This window comes from Peromyscus californicus, unplaced genomic scaffold (genome assembly GCF_007827085.1).
Source record: "Peromyscus californicus insignis strain IS unplaced genomic scaffold, ASM782708v3 Scaffold_6__1_contigs__length_162567912, whole genome shotgun sequence".
Lineage (NCBI taxonomy): Eukaryota > Metazoa > Chordata > Mammalia > Rodentia > Cricetidae > Peromyscus > Peromyscus californicus.
This window is the reverse complement of record NW_026294584.1, coordinates 99225868-99243906: the sequence shown is the minus strand read 5'-3', so window position 1 is coordinate 99243906 and position 18039 is coordinate 99225868. Positions and strand designations below refer to the sequence as shown.

The 18039-nt window shown below is 49.9% G+C and overlaps 1 protein-coding gene across 5 annotated transcripts in view; it reads right to left on the bottom strand.

Moving 5' to 3' along the window:
* Positions 1-18039, bottom strand: part of Sfxn5 (sideroflexin 5) — a 129020-nt gene that overhangs the window by 47292 nt on the left and 63689 nt on the right. For all 5 annotated transcript variants that reach the window (XM_052721361.1, XM_052721356.1, XM_052721360.1 and 2 more), the window contains 3 exons: positions 13597-13650; positions 12799-12855; positions 11570-11635 (listed from right to left, as the gene is read on the bottom strand). In XM_052721361.1, the coding sequence (XP_052577321.1) occupies positions 11570-11635; positions 12799-12855; positions 13597-13650 (177 nt within the window). The remainder of the gene's footprint in view (positions 1-11569; positions 11636-12798; positions 12856-13596; positions 13651-18039) is intronic.

Below are 18039 nucleotides of genomic sequence, written 5' to 3'. Positions count from 1 at the left end.
TGTCAGGGCTGCATGTATATCCTAACGGTCATGCGACGTTCAGAGCCATGTTCGTGTCCTCACTGCTTGCTTGAGGGCCAGCTGAGTGGCAGGAACTGACATTTTATCGATATTTCAATGGTACAGCAGGGTCTTTCTGAATGCCACTGGCCCATCCACGGTACCGCTGCTCAGATGGAGCTCACCAAGTCCACATATCCCTAGCTCTCAGCAATGAGTGTCTCAGAAATGGCCTCTCGAGCCTCACCAAAAAAGTACAGAGGCAATGCGTGAAGGACAGAGCACATGCTGCAGATGCAGAGGAAGTGGAGTGGATTGTCTGGAGATCTCCTTTGTGCTATCAGCACGTTTACTTGCAAGAACTTTTTATTTTTGAGGTGCAAGGGGATGAACCCAGGACACCTGACATCTGGGCAAGCGTTCTACCACAGACCTACACCCCAGCTATCACATGCAATGGCTTAACAAAATATTTTCACCAAGAAGAGGCAGGCTCAGAGAGGATCAGTGACTTCGCCAATGACAGACAGCTATGTTGTGACAGGTAAAGCTAGGATTTGAACCCAGGGCCTGACGATTCCAAAGCTTCACCCCTGCTTTCCAACTGGCCTCCGTGATAGTTAGCACCATTAACTTGGCAGAATCTAAAATCACCTAGGAAATAACCATCTGGGTGTGTCTGTGAGGGAGCTTCTAGGTTGGGTCCACTGAGGGAGGAAGAGTCATCCTAAATGTGGGCCAGGGTCCTGGACTGCATAAAAAGGATTCATCTTGCTTTTCTTCCTATTGTGGCTACAGTATGACAAGTCACCTCCATGTCACCATGCCTTCCCTGCCATGATAGACAGCACCTTCAAACTGAGAGTCCAACCTTAAACCCTCCCTTCCTTAGGTTATCCTATGGGTGTTTGATCACAGCAATAAGAAAGCAACTAACCCAGCCTCCTTCTCAAGAAGCAATGGCGTGCTGGGCGGTGGTGGTGCACACCTTTAATCCCAGCACTCGGGAGGCAGAGCCAGGTGGATCTCTGTGAGTTCAAGGCCAGCCTGGGCTACAGAGTGAGATCCAGGACAGGCACCAAAACTACACAGAGGAATCCTGTCTCAAAAACAAAAAAAAAAAAAAAAAGAAAGAAAAAAAAAAAGAAAAGAAAAGAAGCAATGGCCTGATACCCCCGAACCATGGAGCATGCACCTAACACGGGACCCCTGACAAAGGCCCCCTAGGCACTGGGGTCCCGGTATTGCATAAATGGGAGGTAGGGCCTTTGACATACCCCCTCCCAGCAGGTAGCTGCAGACATAGAGATGATGAAGTATTGAGGAACAGGAAGCAGGAGTCTTAGGGAAGGGAACAAGGAGGCCCAAGCTTCTGCATGGCTGGCAGCCTCCTAGGACTGGGCAGAGCTGGAGTGCAGGAGGAATGGGAGAGACTAGAGACAACTGCTTGTAACCAACACCCAGACTTGCTGTGCCAGCCTGAGACCGACCCCCCCCTGGCTAGCCATTGTCCGCACTGGCTAGGACTGTCGCTGTCTTGAAGGGGTAACCTAGCTGGTTTGCCCCATGCCAAATGGGGACCTGAGGCAGGAAAGAAGGATGGCCAGAGTCTCCTTGGCGCAGCAGGAAGCTAGTCTTCTTTTTAGGCTTCTCACCATCAGCTCTGATCTCACAGTCCCCTTGGAGGCAAGTGGTCACAGAAGGCCCTGCGCCTCCTTCGGGCTGTGGCCGCTGTCCCACAGGTCCTGAGCATGGGCATGGCCACACTAGGAATTCGTGTGTAAATCTCTACCTTGTTTGTTTTCCCCCTCTGCCCAAATGGAGCCCCTGTTTGGTTAATTTCTGTTTTGTAGCTTATTTGGAGGCTGTTAAAACAGACCCTGGGGGCCCCTCGGCAATGCTGTTCCATATCTCATTATCTTTCCTGAACCTGATTATTAGCTCGATTCTTCTGATCGCTAGCTGCTGTTCGTGATGAGTTGTGTGCCATTAATGCCAGCTGGTTCCCTTAAACAGGACCTACCATGCCAGAGAAAATGAGCTGGCATTCTGAGCCTCCAGCCACTTGGCTTTTTAATTTTAATAGGCTCCACCAAATGTTCCAGGCCAAAGGACCCCGAGAAACAAGAACAGACGGGCTTCAATCCCCGAACTGCAGATCTTCCTGGGATCCTTCCCAGGCTGTCTGTCCCTGTCCAAGGTTCTGGGGGCAGTATGGCTGGGTGTTGAGGAGGTGAAGGTAAGTGGCCATTTGCCTCTTCTGTGTCTTTGGCATATACTCCACACCCACTACCAGTGGGTGGGCGAGGCAGCCATATTGCCTCCTAGTGAACTTCCAACTCAGCATGGACCTTCTCTCCACTTTGTAGTCCCTAGATCCCTCTCTGGGTGTGGGTATGTTGGCCTACTTCCAGACAGATATGTGTTTCTTGCTAAACTTTACCCCATCCATGTGGGGCTTGCTAGTTTTTGTTTTTTTGGTTTTTTTTTTTTTAATCCTTCATTGACTTCTTTTTTTTTTTTTTTGAGACATGATTTCATGTAGTCCAAGATGGCCTCAAATTACCTGAGGATGACTTTGAACTCCTGATCCTCCAGCCTCTACCTCCTAAGTGCTAGGATTACAGGTGTGTGGCTGGTTTGTTCAGTGCTGGGAATTGAACCCAGATCTTCGAGCATGTTCGGCAAGTACTCTACCAACTGAGCTCTAGTCAAAGGAGCCTGTTAGCTCCCCACTCCACCTTTTAAGAAAGAGACTGCATTTAAAATTTTAAATTTCATTTCATTTTTATCTATTCACTTACGTTTAGAGACATGATCTCACTGTGTATCCCTGGCTGGCCTATAATTCACTATGTGGACCAGACTGGAGTCAAACTCACAAAGATCTGCCTGCCTCTGCCTCTAGAGTGCTGGGGTTAAAGGTCTATGTTACCATGCATGGTGAATTTTTTTTTTTAATTTTTAACTATTCGTGTGTGTGTGTGTGTGTGTGTGTGTGTGTGTATGGGTATGTACACATGAGTTCAGATGACTGTGGGGGCCAGAGAGGGCATCAGATCTTCAGGAGATGGAGACAGAGGAAGTGAGGAGCCCACCTTGAGTGTTAGGAACTAAACAGAGTCCTATGTCAAAGCAGTATGTGTTCTCACCCACTGAGCCACCTCTCCAGCCCCCAAAGCTTTCTTCTTCAGTAGGAGCTGCACACATGAACAGCAGGTCAGGTGGGTACCCCATGACATAAAACCTTTGGTGTCTGTCATTAGCTACATGGCCAACAGCAACCTTGGTTTTTCAAGGCCTTCGAAGAGACACCAGGCGGGCTGATGGAGCAGCCCTCTCACTTCTTACCTGGCTGTGTCCCCGCCTGGGGACACCTCTGTCACAACAGGCCTTAGCACTGTGCCTTTAAAGGCACTCCTCCCCAGCGGAGGCTGTCTAACCCTGCCTCACCCTCACCTAGGCATCCTTGTCCACTACCAGTTGGAAGGCTCCTGAAGAGACTTCTGGATCTTCCTAGACAAGAGCTTCTCCAGGCTTGCAGGGAAGCCACTCAACCCTCAGCGACTTGCCTGGTCCCTGGCATCATGGCTGCAGCGCTTCTGCCTCCGCTTCCACTCACCCTTGTCACCTCCCCTTGTCACCTCCCCCTACCTTCTCCTAAGCAGCTTCCACTTCCGTTCTTCCCGCTGGCTTTTCACAGAAGCCACAGAAGGGCTCTTCTGAAAGTGAGCATTGAGGCCAGCGGGAAGGCTCAGTGGGTAAAGGTGCTTGCTGCTAAGTCTGACGACCCGAGTTCAATCCCCAGGGCCCACAGGGTGGAAGGAGGAAACGGACTCCTGCAGCTGACCGACACTGTTCTCCAGCACACACACCAAACTTTAAAAATTAGAAGAGAAAATGGACAGCCACCGGCTTCACAGACTTCACTGGCTCTCACGGCATCCCAGGAGCCACAGGGCCCTGAACGACCTCACTCTGTACTAATTTAGAGGTTCCTCCCGTGAACCAGTTCTCCCCACCCCCACCCCAGGGCCTCTGAGCACTGTTCCCGTCAGTCCTCCCTTTCAACCTAAATGTCAGCCCTCCTCTCTGCTCAGGGTGCTCCCTAACAGTTGCTGGAAGAGCCTGGAACTGGAACATTATGTGGGGTGTGTAGTGGTATTTGCTCTGCCCATGACCTCAGGCTACACGGCCGAAGGAGGAGGTGCTTCTTGCCAATTGACCTCTTAAAAAAAAAAGAAAATAGTACGAAAAGCCGCCCAAATTCCCAAAATATTGTTTATGAATGTTTACTTTTATTCAAAGTGGGTTGATTATAAATGCAATCTCTTTCTAAAGAAGAAAAGGGGATATAGACATGATAGGATGAAAGGGTGGATTATTGAATCTGCTTTTAAAGAGCAACAACTTGTTTGAAATATTTTACGTTGCTATGGATTTTGGTTTATTGATATAAATTTAAAGTTAATCTTGTTATACTATATGTATATTTCTACTCATGTTTAAGATATTATGTTTATGCAACTCATTTAAAATTATAATATATAATTAAGAAATACAGATTAATAATTAGTCATCTATGATGATCAAACTTATAGTCATGTTAGTTAAGTTTTCTAGATATACATAGATATATTTCAATTAGGTAGGTAATCTTCAAACACTTCAAAGAGAGGAGAGAGATGTCTCAGCAGTTAAGAGCACTGACTGATGTTCCAGAGGAACCGGGTTCGATTCCCAGGTCATCTGGGGTCCAATCCCGCAAGGATAAAAAAATATAAATAAATAAATAAATAAATAAATGGAAGAAGGGACCACGTGACCCCTCTCTCCTCTCTTTTTAAGAGGTCACATACAAAGGCAAGATGCACTGCCTCCTTCAGGCCCTATAGCCCAAGATCATGGTCAGAGCAAATATCACTACAGGGGTGTTTGTGTGTGTGTGACTTGTGTTCACGTGTATTTGTATGTCTATGTGTGTGCACATGCCTTGTGTTCATGTGTACTCATGCATGTGTGTGTGCTTTGTGTTCATGCATACTTGTGTGTGTCTGTGTGTAGGCCAGAAGACATCCTCAGGTACTGTTCTTCAAATGCTGTTCATGTTTTATTTTTGTGTTTGTTTGTTTGATTGTCTGAGACAGTCTCTCATTGGCCTAGAATTCACCAAGTAAGTTGGGCTGGCTGGCTGGTGAGCCCTAGGGATCTGCCTGAGTCCACTTCTCTAGCATTCTGTATAGGCCACCATGCATGGCTTTTAAATTTAATTTAACTTGTGTGTGTGTGTGTGTGTGTGTGTGTGTGTGTGTGTGTGTGTGTACTTATGTGTGAGTGTCTGTTGAAGCCAGAAGAGCATGGGCTCCCCTGGAGTTGGAGTTACAGGATGTTGTAAACTGCCCCAGTATGAGAACCAAACTCTGGTCCCCTACAAGAGCAGCAAGTGCTCTTAACCATTGAGTCACCTCTCCAGCCCCACACTCAGATTTTTATGTGACTTCTGAAATCAAGCTCTGGCCTTCAAGCTTGCAAGGCAAAGGCAAGCATATTCACCAACTGAGCTACCCCCCTCACCCCCGGCCCAAGGCCAGAACTTTCTTCCATGTATCTCAGTCTCTAAGTACATATGTGTTTGCCTTTTTACATGTCTCTAAATCAAAATAATAATTGCATCTGATAACTGGAAAAACACCACAATATTTCGTATCTGTGGACTTGAATAGAAATCCATCTCTCCCAACAGACACTGAGTACCAGGTCCCAGGCTTGTCTCTCTTACCTGCCCACTGAATTCCCAGTATGTGGTAAAGTAAGAGTGGACTCAGTGATATATCAAAATGAATGCTGTCTGAGGCCTGAAGGGAAAAACGGAGAGGGCACAGAGCAGACCTGCCTTGCAAACCACTCCATCTCCTTGGCAAACACTGAGCTTGCCTGGTCTGTGGGCACCTTCCAGGCTCACTTCATACTCAGCCGGGGGAGGGGGCCCTGAAGGTCACCAGAGCTTCAGAGACGAAGTGCAGCTGACTGAACCTTGAGGGTGAGTAGGAGGTAGCTAGGTAGAGAGCGAGGAGGGAGGAAGGCGCTGCAGAGACTCTGCGGAGTCACGGAACACTGGGCTGTCTGCAAGGTTCTGCAAACCCTGCTGTACCTGCCAATGGGGTCTAAGTGGTCCTGAAGAACAGTGAGGGAGAAGGCATGAGACAAGAGGGATGGCATAAGATCAGACCTTAGACCTCGCTTGTGTGACTGGACAGTCACATGTCCTAAGGTCCTAGGTGTGTGTGGGCCCTGGAAGGCAAGGGATGGGTCAGGAAATCACTGAAGTACCAGAAGTTCCCACCAGAGGGCACAGCTATGTAAACTAAACCTGGCCACCAAGTGGACCACTGGTGACCCTTCCTGAAGGTCAACTGTCTTCTAGCCTCAGGCACCCTGTGGCTTGGCAGTGAGCTCAGGGGCACAGCAGCAAAGGTGAATGGGATAGCTGGTCAACAGCTGGTCAACAGCCATAGCGCCTGTCAGCTCCAGCTGCCACCGAGGGGCTGATCTGCCGGGAGCGGTGGTCACACCGAAAGCCTGAACTGCGTCCGGGAGGGACCAGTGCGCTGGCTGTGAGGAAACCAGTTACATCAGACCCTTGTCCTCCCCAGGACAGATGCAGGGCTGCTTCTCATGTCTGACTCGCCACTGCCGGCACCACCATCTGCACGCTTCTGGAACGCTTCAGATTCGGCTGCTGGGTCTATGCCATGGCCCCTCCAACCCAGAGGTCACTTTAGGGGAAAGCAGCATGACAATAGCCTGGACTAGGATTCATGGGTGCCACTATGTCCCAACTACCCTGGGAACCCTGAGAACAGAAAGGAGGCCTGGCTATGCCCCTGCAAACAGCCAGTCAGACCTTGCCTTTCAGGAGGCAGGGTGTGCTCTGACTCATACCGCTGACTTAATGTTGGCCAGAAGACAGACGTCTAGAAACCAAGTCAGAAGGTTGGTGGTAGATCTAAAGAGCCACCTCTAGTCTCCGCTAATCTTGGGGTGCCTGTGGGGGAACCAGCCTACCAAGGGTACAGTAATATTTCTTCTCAAATCTCAGTAAGCCCTAGTGGAAACAGGACAGAGGAGCCTTTATGTTAACTGAAGAGTATGTGAGTAAGCGGGGGGTGGGGTGCAGAGGCTCTGCTCGACTTCAGTCCATGCTCAATTTCCCCATCTGTAAAATGGGGCTGAACTAGCACAGTGCTGGCACTCTGTAAGGATTAGCCACTGTTACTGCTTGAGTGGCTGTTTACTAACCTGACCATCAAGGGCATGTAGGGTTGCCGACAAGCAATGAGAACCAGAAGGTTCCCTGGGCCTCTCCCTGCAGACAAGACTCCCTGGGCCTCTCCCCGCAGACAAGACTCCCTGGGCCTCTCCCTGCAGATAAGATTCCCTGGGCCTCTCCCCGCAGACATGACTCCCTGGGCCTCTCCCCGCAGACAAGACTCCCTGGGCCTCTCCCTGCAGACATGACTCCCTGGGCCTCTCCCTGCAGACATGACTCCCTGGGCCTCTCCCTGCAGACATGACTCCCTGGGCCTCTCCCTGCAGACATGACTCCCTGGGCCTCTCCCTGCAGACAAGATTCCCTGGGCCTCTCCCTGCAGACAAGATTCCCTGGGCCTCTCCCTGCAGACATGACTCCCTGGGCCTCTCCCTGCAGACAAGACTCCCTGGGCCTCTCCCTGCAGATAAGATTCCCTGGGCCTCTCCCTGCAGACAAATGTGGCATCTAACATAGGAAGGACTGGGGGAAAGGAGGTCTGCATTGTTCTTTAAGGAGAGGCCAATGTAGCTAAGGCTTGGCTGAAGATGAAGGAGTCATGGATAGGACACCAAAGTGTCTCTTGTCATTAGGGTCCACCAACCAGCCTCTGGCAAGTCACAGATGTCAGCCCCAGGTCCATCCCCACCCAGGAACCAGTGGTGAGTGGGTTGCACCTGCCACCTCCTACTTCTGCCCAAGACCTTGCACTGGCCAGTCTTGGATTCCTTGTATGGCATTCACAGCCCCTAACGAAGACCACTGCCATGATTTATTGTCACTGTCACCACTGTTCTCTACATGGCAGACACTTCTGACGGTGTCCAGAATCCGTTCCTATCTTCCTGCCTGCCTCTGAATCTGCTGTGCCCTCTCTCTGGGACATCCAGCCCTGCCTTCGGCTGGCTTTCTCCATCTGTGTCATGTGTCATCCCTGGGACTGAGTTAGGTACCTCAGAGTCAGCGCCACCAGGGTTCTGACGGCCCCATTGCTCTCCACTCACCCTCCCAGCATCTTGAAAGCCATAGCTGCAGCCCAGGCTCCTGCAAAGTGTCTGGCCCATCCCAGGCTTTGCAGAAAGAGCGAGGATCCTGCCTGCTCTCTCCCTTCATAGAGATCATGAGGGCCAGCCTAGAAGCATTCCACATGAACTTCAGAAGAAAAACACAAAGAAAACCGCGCGAGGCTTCTTTTGTTAAAAGACAGCAAACTGTTAGGTTTTAAAAATAACTTAAGACGGGATTTCTTTTTTATTCTAAAGCAAGTGCCCAGACATTGCCAAATCTATTTAGGAGGGCCCCAGAGAAGCTTCTCACCCCAACAGTCCAGGGCCCAGAATGAGGTTTCATTTGGGGGGAATGACTGATTGGTGAGGGGGTGCTACTGGCCAAGGTCAAGAGTTCTCCAGAGAGAGAGAGAGAGAGAGAGAGAGAGAGAGAGAGAGAGAGAGAGAGAGAGAGAGAGAGAGGGGAGGCTCTGCAGACCCCACAGAGGAAGCTGCACCTCAGCTTAGCTTAGTCTCTGGGCTCTGCTCTCAGCCCATCAGGCCCCATCTAGCCACCTGCTTGTAGGGACTCGTTTTAATTAATGCCAGAACTGGGCCAACCACTGGGGCCGTGACACTTGTTTGCAGGTCATCTGCTCCTAACAGGCTCGCCCTGGGAGGGGATTTGTCTCTAATTGAAGCCGAAATCAGTTAATGAGGCTGCAGGGCCTGGGGTTCCAGGGAACAAGGGAGAGGAAAATAAAATCAAGCCCCTGTCTCAGGCAGTTTTGTGATTTATACACACAAAAGAAAAGAAAGCAAGCTGCCGATTTTCCAAGTCAGGAACTCCACTCCATCTGCCTGAGTGAGCCCCTCGCTGTGTGAAGTCGTCAGGCAGAGGGACATGCCACTGCTAAGGCTCAGGCTCCTGGAGAGGAGAGGAGGGGCCTCTCAAGGCCAGCGATCAATCAGCAGCCTAATTAATAGGTATTTATGGCACAGGGCTCTATGGTTCCCTCTGTGGGGGACAGGACAGATGCCTGTCCCTAGCTAACTTGTAATCCACTGGGGACAATGAGAGGACAGGGTGTGACTGAGTGTGGGAAGAACAAGAGGTTTCTGGGACTTAGGTCAAGGAAAATCTCCTCTGGGGGAATCTGGGAACCAAGCAAAGAGGAGGAGGTGGAGGGTGTCCCACACTGTGCAAGCACAGCCCAGTGTGAAGGCCCAAGGCCCAAGTAACTCTGCCGGGTTCTATGTTCCTCCACCAGGCTATCTGAGCACGGTACAGGCCTGGGAAGTATAGGGATGGAATGAACGGGACCCCACCACCAGCTGGATCCTAAGGACTGGGACTCAGAGAGGCCAGAGCTTTCAGAAGTAGAATTCCTGAGCCACAGGCCCAAGGGGAAGGTACCAGGGCAATGATCTCTTCACTCAAGCCCTTCCCTGTGTGGCCCCCTCCTCCCAGACCCTTCTGCTTCATCAGAACATCTCCAGAAAGGGAGAGACTGTTGAAATAGCTGAGCCAGGGAGGCTCCGAACTCCTCTTGCCTCACAGAGCGGGGAGGTGGTGAATGAGCCCTCTCCCCTCTCAGGAGAGCTCTGGTTCTGACTCCCACACTAAGCTCATGCAGGGTTGCAGGGCTACCAGGCAGATTTGCAGTTTTTCTACAGTGAGCCGTCTACACAGGTCTGGCTGCATATAGCTTCTAACTGGCAGTAAGGCATAGGATTCAGGGGAAGAATGAGATCCCAGGCACAAGAAGGGATGGCCCACTTAACAGCCACTTGGAGATGGCTTGGTCTGCGTGGGAGTGAAATAAAAGAGGCCACTTGAGGACAGCCCCAAAGCTCTACTTTAGAAGAACAGCAATAGCAGTGAGTGTGTAGGATGAATGGCTTGTCACACAGTGTGTACAATTATGTTTAGTGACAGAAGAGATGAGGGAAGAGGGTTGATCAAAAGATTAGTGTATGTGAATTCTTTCTTTGTGCTCATTTGCATTTTCTATTTTTTTTAAAAAAAAAATTTAAAAATTGCTTTTATGTGCGTGTTTTGCCTGCATGTATGTGCACCATGCGTGTACAGCACCTGTGGAGGCCAGAAGACAGTTCCAGATGGTGGTGAGCCACCACGAGGGTGCTGGGAATCAAACCCAGGTCCTTTGGAAGAGCAGCTCGTGCTCTTGGCTGTTCAGTCATCTTTGTTGTCAAGACGAAGTCCCATGGAGCCCAAGCTGACTCAAACTCACTACATACCTGGGATGACTGAGCTTCTGGTCCTCCTGCCTCCACCCCAGGAGTTCTGGGTGCAGGCATGGACCACCATGACCTGTTTCATGTGGTGCTGGGGATCAAAACCAAAGCTCTGCACATGCTAGGCGGGCATTCGACCGGCTGGGCCGCATTCCCAGCCCTGATTCGTACTTCCGTTCTTTTCTAACAATTAATGCATTTGTTGTGTTATTAGTGACAGAAGTGGAAGGCACTTCACCCCCTGGAGTTGGTTAGAAGAAGCCACTCCAAAGGGGATCCAGGAAGTGACATACATACAGGGGTAGGAACAAGGTTGGACAATGTCCCAGAGGCTTGACTCCTCGCTCTGGCTGTGGCCCATGACACTCTGTTGCCTGCCTGCTGTCCCCACCTGGGAACCACCAATCCCACTTTCACTCAGTCCAGCTTTATTCTTACGGGTCTGCAAAGACTCAACATGAGCCGGGCTTGAAGAGCTCTCTAAACCTTCCGGGGAGGCTGGACGAGTGACCCTCCAGCCAAGACTGAAGAGTTTGTATAGAGACAATTCTGTCCCCTCTATACCAGTCCCACTGAAGGCCAACGGCCTTCTCTAAGTGACAGGTAAAGACCTAGAAAAAGACACACACACCCCTTTATCATGGAGCCTCAGGCTTCACACAGTTGCTGTCCAGGGACCCCTAGCTCAGTTAGGGAGAGGAAATTCCTGAGTCTGGAAGCAGTGAACTGGGACTGTAGACAGCCAGAGACTGCGCCCCAGAGACTGCTCTGTGGAAAATCCTGCACTAGGGAGACAAAGAGTGGACCCGTTCTAAAGAGAGTGCTGGGTGCAGGGACAGAGAGATGGCCGACCTCCCGACCCCGAACTCTGCATCTCCATCCTCCCCGATGCCCTGGAGTGCCAATTTGTGTTCTTCCTATCAGGGCCTCTTCTCTGAAACACGGCTGGGCATCCCTTGCAGACCCCACTCCCCACACCCTGGCAGCAGCCCATGGGACCTGGGTGGTTACTCACAGCAATGGAGACAGCACTGATGACAGCTCCCAGGTAGCCCTGGATGAACTTGGATGCAGGTGAAGGCTGGAAGACAGGCAGAAAGGTAGACACACTGGGTGTCCAAAGCTCCAGTGGTCTCCTTGGCCAGCGAGAAGCACTCCCTCAGGAAGCCAAAGGGGCCCAGGCCTCCCTCAGCAACCTTCGAAGCAGAACATACAAGGCAGGGGCAGGTATCACTGGGCTCCTTTACTTCCGCCCTGTTCTAGAAAGATCTGGGCGGACACTGCTGACTGACGGTGGGAAACAGAAGGGGCCCACACAGGTCCTTTATGCCCAAGCTGTTAGGGTCCCATTAGGAAGGCTGTGTTGTGAGCAGGTGTTTAGGCCTGGCACACTGTCTGTGTGAGATGGCATTGTCTCACCAGCCAGTCTAGCTGGCTCTCACAGCCCCCTCAGCCCAGGCATCAGGGGGCTTCACTGTCAGTACGTTACTATTGCCCAGTAGTTCCACAGAACAAAAGATCTCAAGTCCCAACATAAAGAAGAATTAAAGGAAAGCTGAAGAACCTGTCTTTGCTACAGCTGCAGTTTGGAGGTAGCTGGCCTAAGGTTATATAGGAGGCAACTGAGTGGAACCATATGGGTGAGACCTGCAAGAGAGACTAGGTATGCAGGGTTAGATGAGGCGGTGTCCTTCGAGTCTCTGGCCCCTCAAGTTCCCACGACAAAGGCCAGCTTCTAACTCTGCTCTCTTTGCCACTGTCAGAAAACATTAAGAACGGCCCCTCAGAGGGAACCTAGATTCCTCTGGATCCGAGGATAGCCCAGAAGGAAAGATGGCCTTATCACAGACCAGCTGTGTGGTCAGCAATCTGGAGCTGGGGACACTGAGCTGGCTCCTAGTGAGTTCAGAAGCTTAGGGCAGTTCAGTCCTCGGGACGCTGATGCCTTCTGGATCCAGTACTGGAGTGCACAAGCTTCTCTGCGAGAACCCAGAAGCCAGCAGAACTCACACCTGACAGACCTCCCCTTATTTTACCCACCTCTTGCAGGGCTCTTCCCAGAGGCTCCTGCTGACCCATGCCAAGCAAGCTGAATGCCGCTCGCCTGTGGGGCTGGCAGCATAAACAAGCGCTCAAAGCGGGCAGTGCTTGACACCCATGATGGTGGCCTGTCGCACTGCAGGGAGAATGACCAGGTCGCTCCCACCTGAACCTGCCATGCGCAGGGAAGGCGGCAACACTCACCTTGGTAGCGTTGCGGTTTGCATAGTTCACACAGGCGTTATGGCTCTGGTTCAGCCACTGAAGGCAACAAGGAGAGACGTGAGGGAAGGGACGGTCGCCTCTACAGAAGACCCCACCTCCACCCCTGCCAGAAATCATGGGAAACTGTCTCTACATGTGCAGAGAGGTGGGGACGCTGAGGTGACATCTAGGTGAGTATGGAAGCTTGGGGTGGGGTTACGGTCCTCAGGATGCTGATACCATTTGCATCCAAGATCTGAACGTACAAACCGTCCCGGAAGAATCCAGAAGCTAGTGGGATTCACCTCCTACAGAGCCTCCATTATCTGACCCCTCTCTGCCTGCCAGGGGCTCTGTTAGAAGCAACAGGAGCTTCTTTCTGGTTAGCATGACCCTGACATCAGAAAGAGGCCACAGGCCTCAGGTCATTGACCATGGGTCAGGCAACCAATGGACAGAATGAGTTGCCACTAACGTGCCATCGTGTTCCCGGTGAGGGTACATGGCCCCTCATCACCTCCATCTGAAGGTTAAAGTGACACAAATGACTGGCATCACACTGGGGTGCTGGGGGCCTGTTCAGCAGAAACGAGGTCTTGGTGGTTTAGGGATAAGGGCAGGGGATAGAAGCACTCGACCCAGGGGCCTGGATGAAACAGAAGACAATGGGGTGAGGAAGTTCCATACCAATGTGTGTGTGTGTGTGTGTGTGTGTGTGTGTGTGTGTGTGTGTGTGTGTATGTGTGCGCGTGAGCGCGTGCGCACCTGCCTTCAGAAACCCTCTCCACAGGTTCTTACCTGCCAGAAGACAGTGGATGCCAGCGTCTGGTTGGGCAAGAGAAGACCCACCACCTAGGGAAGTAAGAGGGGTAGGTTGAGGAAGGCAACAGAAATGCCCAAAGCTTTTAGGGGTTCTGTTTGCTTGTTTGTTTTACTTTTTTGAGACAGAGTCTCACTGTATCCAGGCTAACCAGCAATGTAGTAGGTAGCCCGGGCTAGCTTTGAAATCACAGCTTCTGTTGTAGCCTCTTGAGTGCTGGGATTACAGGTGTGTACCACCATGCTTGGTTCACCCCATGAGTTTGCAAAGCAAAAGTATATAGCCATGGACAAGAGGGAATTGGAGCTCTATGGACACTGGTGTGGTCTGGTATGCAGGTGCACAGTGATGCCGACAGTGAGGCTGGATGTCATAAAGACAATTGAGTGTAGAATTACATTACTGTGTAATCCTTCTCATATGAAAGAAAAAATACAGCTGTCTACCCAACACACACATACACACTTGTACACTCACTCACTCACACACACACACACACACACACACACACACACAGAGCAACTGTAGTTAGCAGAATTAGCTGTGGATTTCCATGGAAGTCATTCCAGACTACTTTCTCATGGTCTTCTGACTTCTGCCTTTTTATTAACAATGGATTTTATTTATTTCCATAACTGGAGGGAGCAATAAAAACAAGTGAGCAAGCAAAAGGAACCTCACCTCTTCCCCTCAAGTAGACTGAACCCTTCTCCTATAGGATTCTTGTGAGAATTAAATAATCTCAACGTCCTTCAAGGGATTCACACATAGAATCTGGGGAAATGTGCCACTGCTAAGCCTTCACCAAGAGTAAACTGACACTGTAGTTAGCCTAACGACTGGGCCACAGGTCATGTGCTACAGGCTTAGTCCGTGAGGGCGCTACAAAACGCACCCCTGAGTTATTGGGGGAGGTGGGTCACTGAGATGGTGCCTTTGAAGGCATAGCCTGTCTCTAGGCGTTTCCCCTCATGCATGCTCTCGGCCTCCCATCCACATGCCCTGAGCTGTTTTGCTCAACCATGGATGTGCTCTCTGCCACAGTGCTCTGCCTCATCACAGGCCTAGAAGCAGCAGAACCAAGTGACCATGGACCGATACCTCTGAAACCGTGAGCGAAATCAAACCCCTTTCTCCTTTACGCTGCATTCTGTTACAATGGGAAGCCAGCACACCGAGTGGATGAATGGATGAACAAACACACTAGGTATGCTTGTAGACCCATTGTGCCTCAAACCCAAACAGCACTGGAATCTAGACTTGCTGGCTGCCTGTAAAAGACTTTGTTATTTATTTATGTGTACGAGTTTCTGCCTCTGTGTGTGTTTCTATGCATGGAGGCCAAAAGAGGCCACTGGATCCCCTGAAGTGATAGGCGTTTGCAAATTGCCTGATGTGGGTGCTAGTGGCTGAACTCAGGTCCTCTGGCAGAGGAACAAGGGCTCTTAACTACTAAGCCAGTGATTCTCAACCTTCCTAATGCTGCAACCCTTTAATACAGTTCTTCATGTTGTAGTGACCATCAACCATAAAATTATTTTGTTGCTACTTCAGAATTGTAATTTTACTACTATTATGAATCATAATGTAAATATTTGATATACAGGAGATCTGATATGCAATCTTTGTGAAAGGGCCATTTAAACCCCAAAGGGGTTGCAATCCACAGGTTGAGAACCACTGCACTGAACCATCTCTATACACACACACACACACACACACACACACACACACACACACCCTTTTTAAACAGTCTTATGTGTCCTAGGATGGCCTTGTACTTGTTGTATAGCTGAGGATGATCTTGAAGTTCCTGTCTTGCCTCTATCTCCCAAGTCCTAGGATCGCAGGAAACAGACCCATGCTGGGGTGCTGAGGATTGAATCCAGGGTTTTGTGCATGCCAAGCAAGCACTGAGCTACATCTCCAGCCCTGATTGTGTGTGTGTGTGTGTGTGTGTGTGTGTGTGGCTGTGACTGTGTCTCTGGCTGTGTCTGCACACACAAACACCAAGGGTCATGCATTTGGAGGTCAGAGGACAACTTTAAGGAGTCAATTCTCACTTTCCATCTTGTTTTGAGGTGAGGTCTCTCTTGTCTCTGTCCCTGCACTGCGTGCTCCAGGCAAGCCAGCCCATGAGCTCTGGGCAATTCTCCCACCTCCACTCCCCATCACACTATGGAAATGTTTGGTTATAGATGCACACTGCCACCTCCAGCATTTTACATGGGATCTGTGGATCCAAATTCAAGGATCTGAACACAGGTCATCACAGCAAGGGCTTTAACCACTGAATCATCTTACCTGCCTCCCGCTTTTTGAGACAGAGTCTAATATAGCTCAGGCTGGCTCAGAACTTCCTATGTAGCTGAGGATGATCTTGAACTTCTGATCCTCCTGCCTCTGCCTCGAACATGCCAGGCTTACAGGTGTGCACCACCATGCCTGGCTGATCTCGACACTGGCTGCACCTTGGACATCAAGGACTTGTGTGAGTCTCTTAAGTTTACCTTTGGAGTGTTTGTGTGCAAAGCAGCATCTACCAAGTACGGCTGCATATGGGGAAAATGTGCACAGCCATCCACATATTGACTTATTTATTATTCCTGTAGATAAAATGGCTCTTTGGCAAGAATTTCCGCAAGGAACAAGTATAAACATTCAATACTATGCAGTAAATCAAATTCTAGACATCCTTAGCAGCATTAGTAAATCATGTTTTAAACATTAAAATGTTTTAAAACAGTGAACACACACGCACATTTATATTTGTTGGCCCATATCAGTTTGAATAAAATTATATAACGTGAAGCCGTTCCACAGCTCTGACAGGAGCTACGTGCAGGAATTTTCTTCCAGGATGCAATCTCTACTTGATTCTTTTGTGCATTGGCCACTTAGGACAATGCACTGAGATCTAGGCAGGAGACCATGGGCCTCAGCTGCAGCTCTATTTAGCCTTGTGGTCTCAGATTCATGATTTCTTCTGGAGCTTGACCTTTCTGTCCTATGAGGAAAAATATTGACCTTGAAGTGCTAGATCAATTCCACACATACTCCATCCCAGCGTATGTTGTGTTGTGTTTGGGATGTGTTTGTGTGTACACGCATGGGGAGGCCCAGGGAGATATAGAATGTGTTCCTCAATCACTCTCCACCCATATTTATTATTTATTTTTAATGTACATATATAGGTGTTTTGCCTACATGTATGTCTATGTATCACTTACGTATAGTGCCTAAGATGCCAGAAAAGGGTGTTGGATCTCCTAGGGTTGGAGTTAGAGATGGTTGTGAGTTGCCATGAGCTGAGAAGCTAGCCCACGTCTTCTGCAAGAACAGCCAATGTGTTTAACCACTGAGCCATCTCTCTAGCCCTACCACCTTTATGCTTTGAGACAGGCTCTCACTGAAACTGAATCTCTGGCGGGCCAATAAGCCTTAGGGATCTACCTGTCTCCATACCCCTCCTCCACCACGCTAGGGTTGCAGGCACACACTACTGTGCCTGGATTTTCCCGTGGATTCCGGGGATCCAAACTCAAGTCTTCACGCTTGCATAACAGGCATTTTTCAGATTTAGCCATCTACGCCCCTCCCCCAGCTCAGTTTAAAAGTCTATTCTCAGGTTCTAACTGTCTGGAGGGGTAACTCCATCGTCTGTGAGGCGCTGTCTCCCAAGGGATCCAGGTATTTCTTTTCTTCCTTGGGTCTCTAGTCAGAGTAAAGAGAAACTGAACCTAGAGTGACAGAGGAGAGCTGAGGGGAGGGGGGGGGGGGTCACGTATTTACACACAAGCACACGAGTGGCCACCTCTTAAACTGGGGCAACTCGGACTGTCCACTGATGGGTGTTCAGGTACCCCACCATCTGTGGTTTATACATCATCAGACTGCAGACTATGCAATACAACCCTCACCCCCAAATCCCAACTTTCTGGATGATGCCTAAGCCACCAGGAACATCCTCAGACACCATTACCTGGGACTCTGTGTACCACCAAGGCACCTGCTGTCCAGGATGGTCACTGCACTTTGAATCATGGGGTTCCCTCACTGAATTACCTCAAAGACACTTTCTGGTTTCTGAATCAGAGGTCGCATGTCCAAGCAACTGGTTTGCATTTGTCTTGCAGTCCCTGGGCCATTTACCTGTGTCTGACCAGTAAGAAACCTAGGTCAGGGTCAGCAAGATGGCTCAGTGGTGTGTGCCTGCAAGCCTGACAGCTTGAGTTCCAGCCTTAGAACTACTTACACTTTGACTCCTCAGAGTTGTCCTCTGACCTCCACACATACATAGTGTTACACACACACACACACACACACTAATAATAATAATAATAATAAATAAATAAATAAATAAAAGAAAATGCAGCAGCTGGGGCCAGCTTTCTCTGTCCACAGATCTCATGGATACAGAC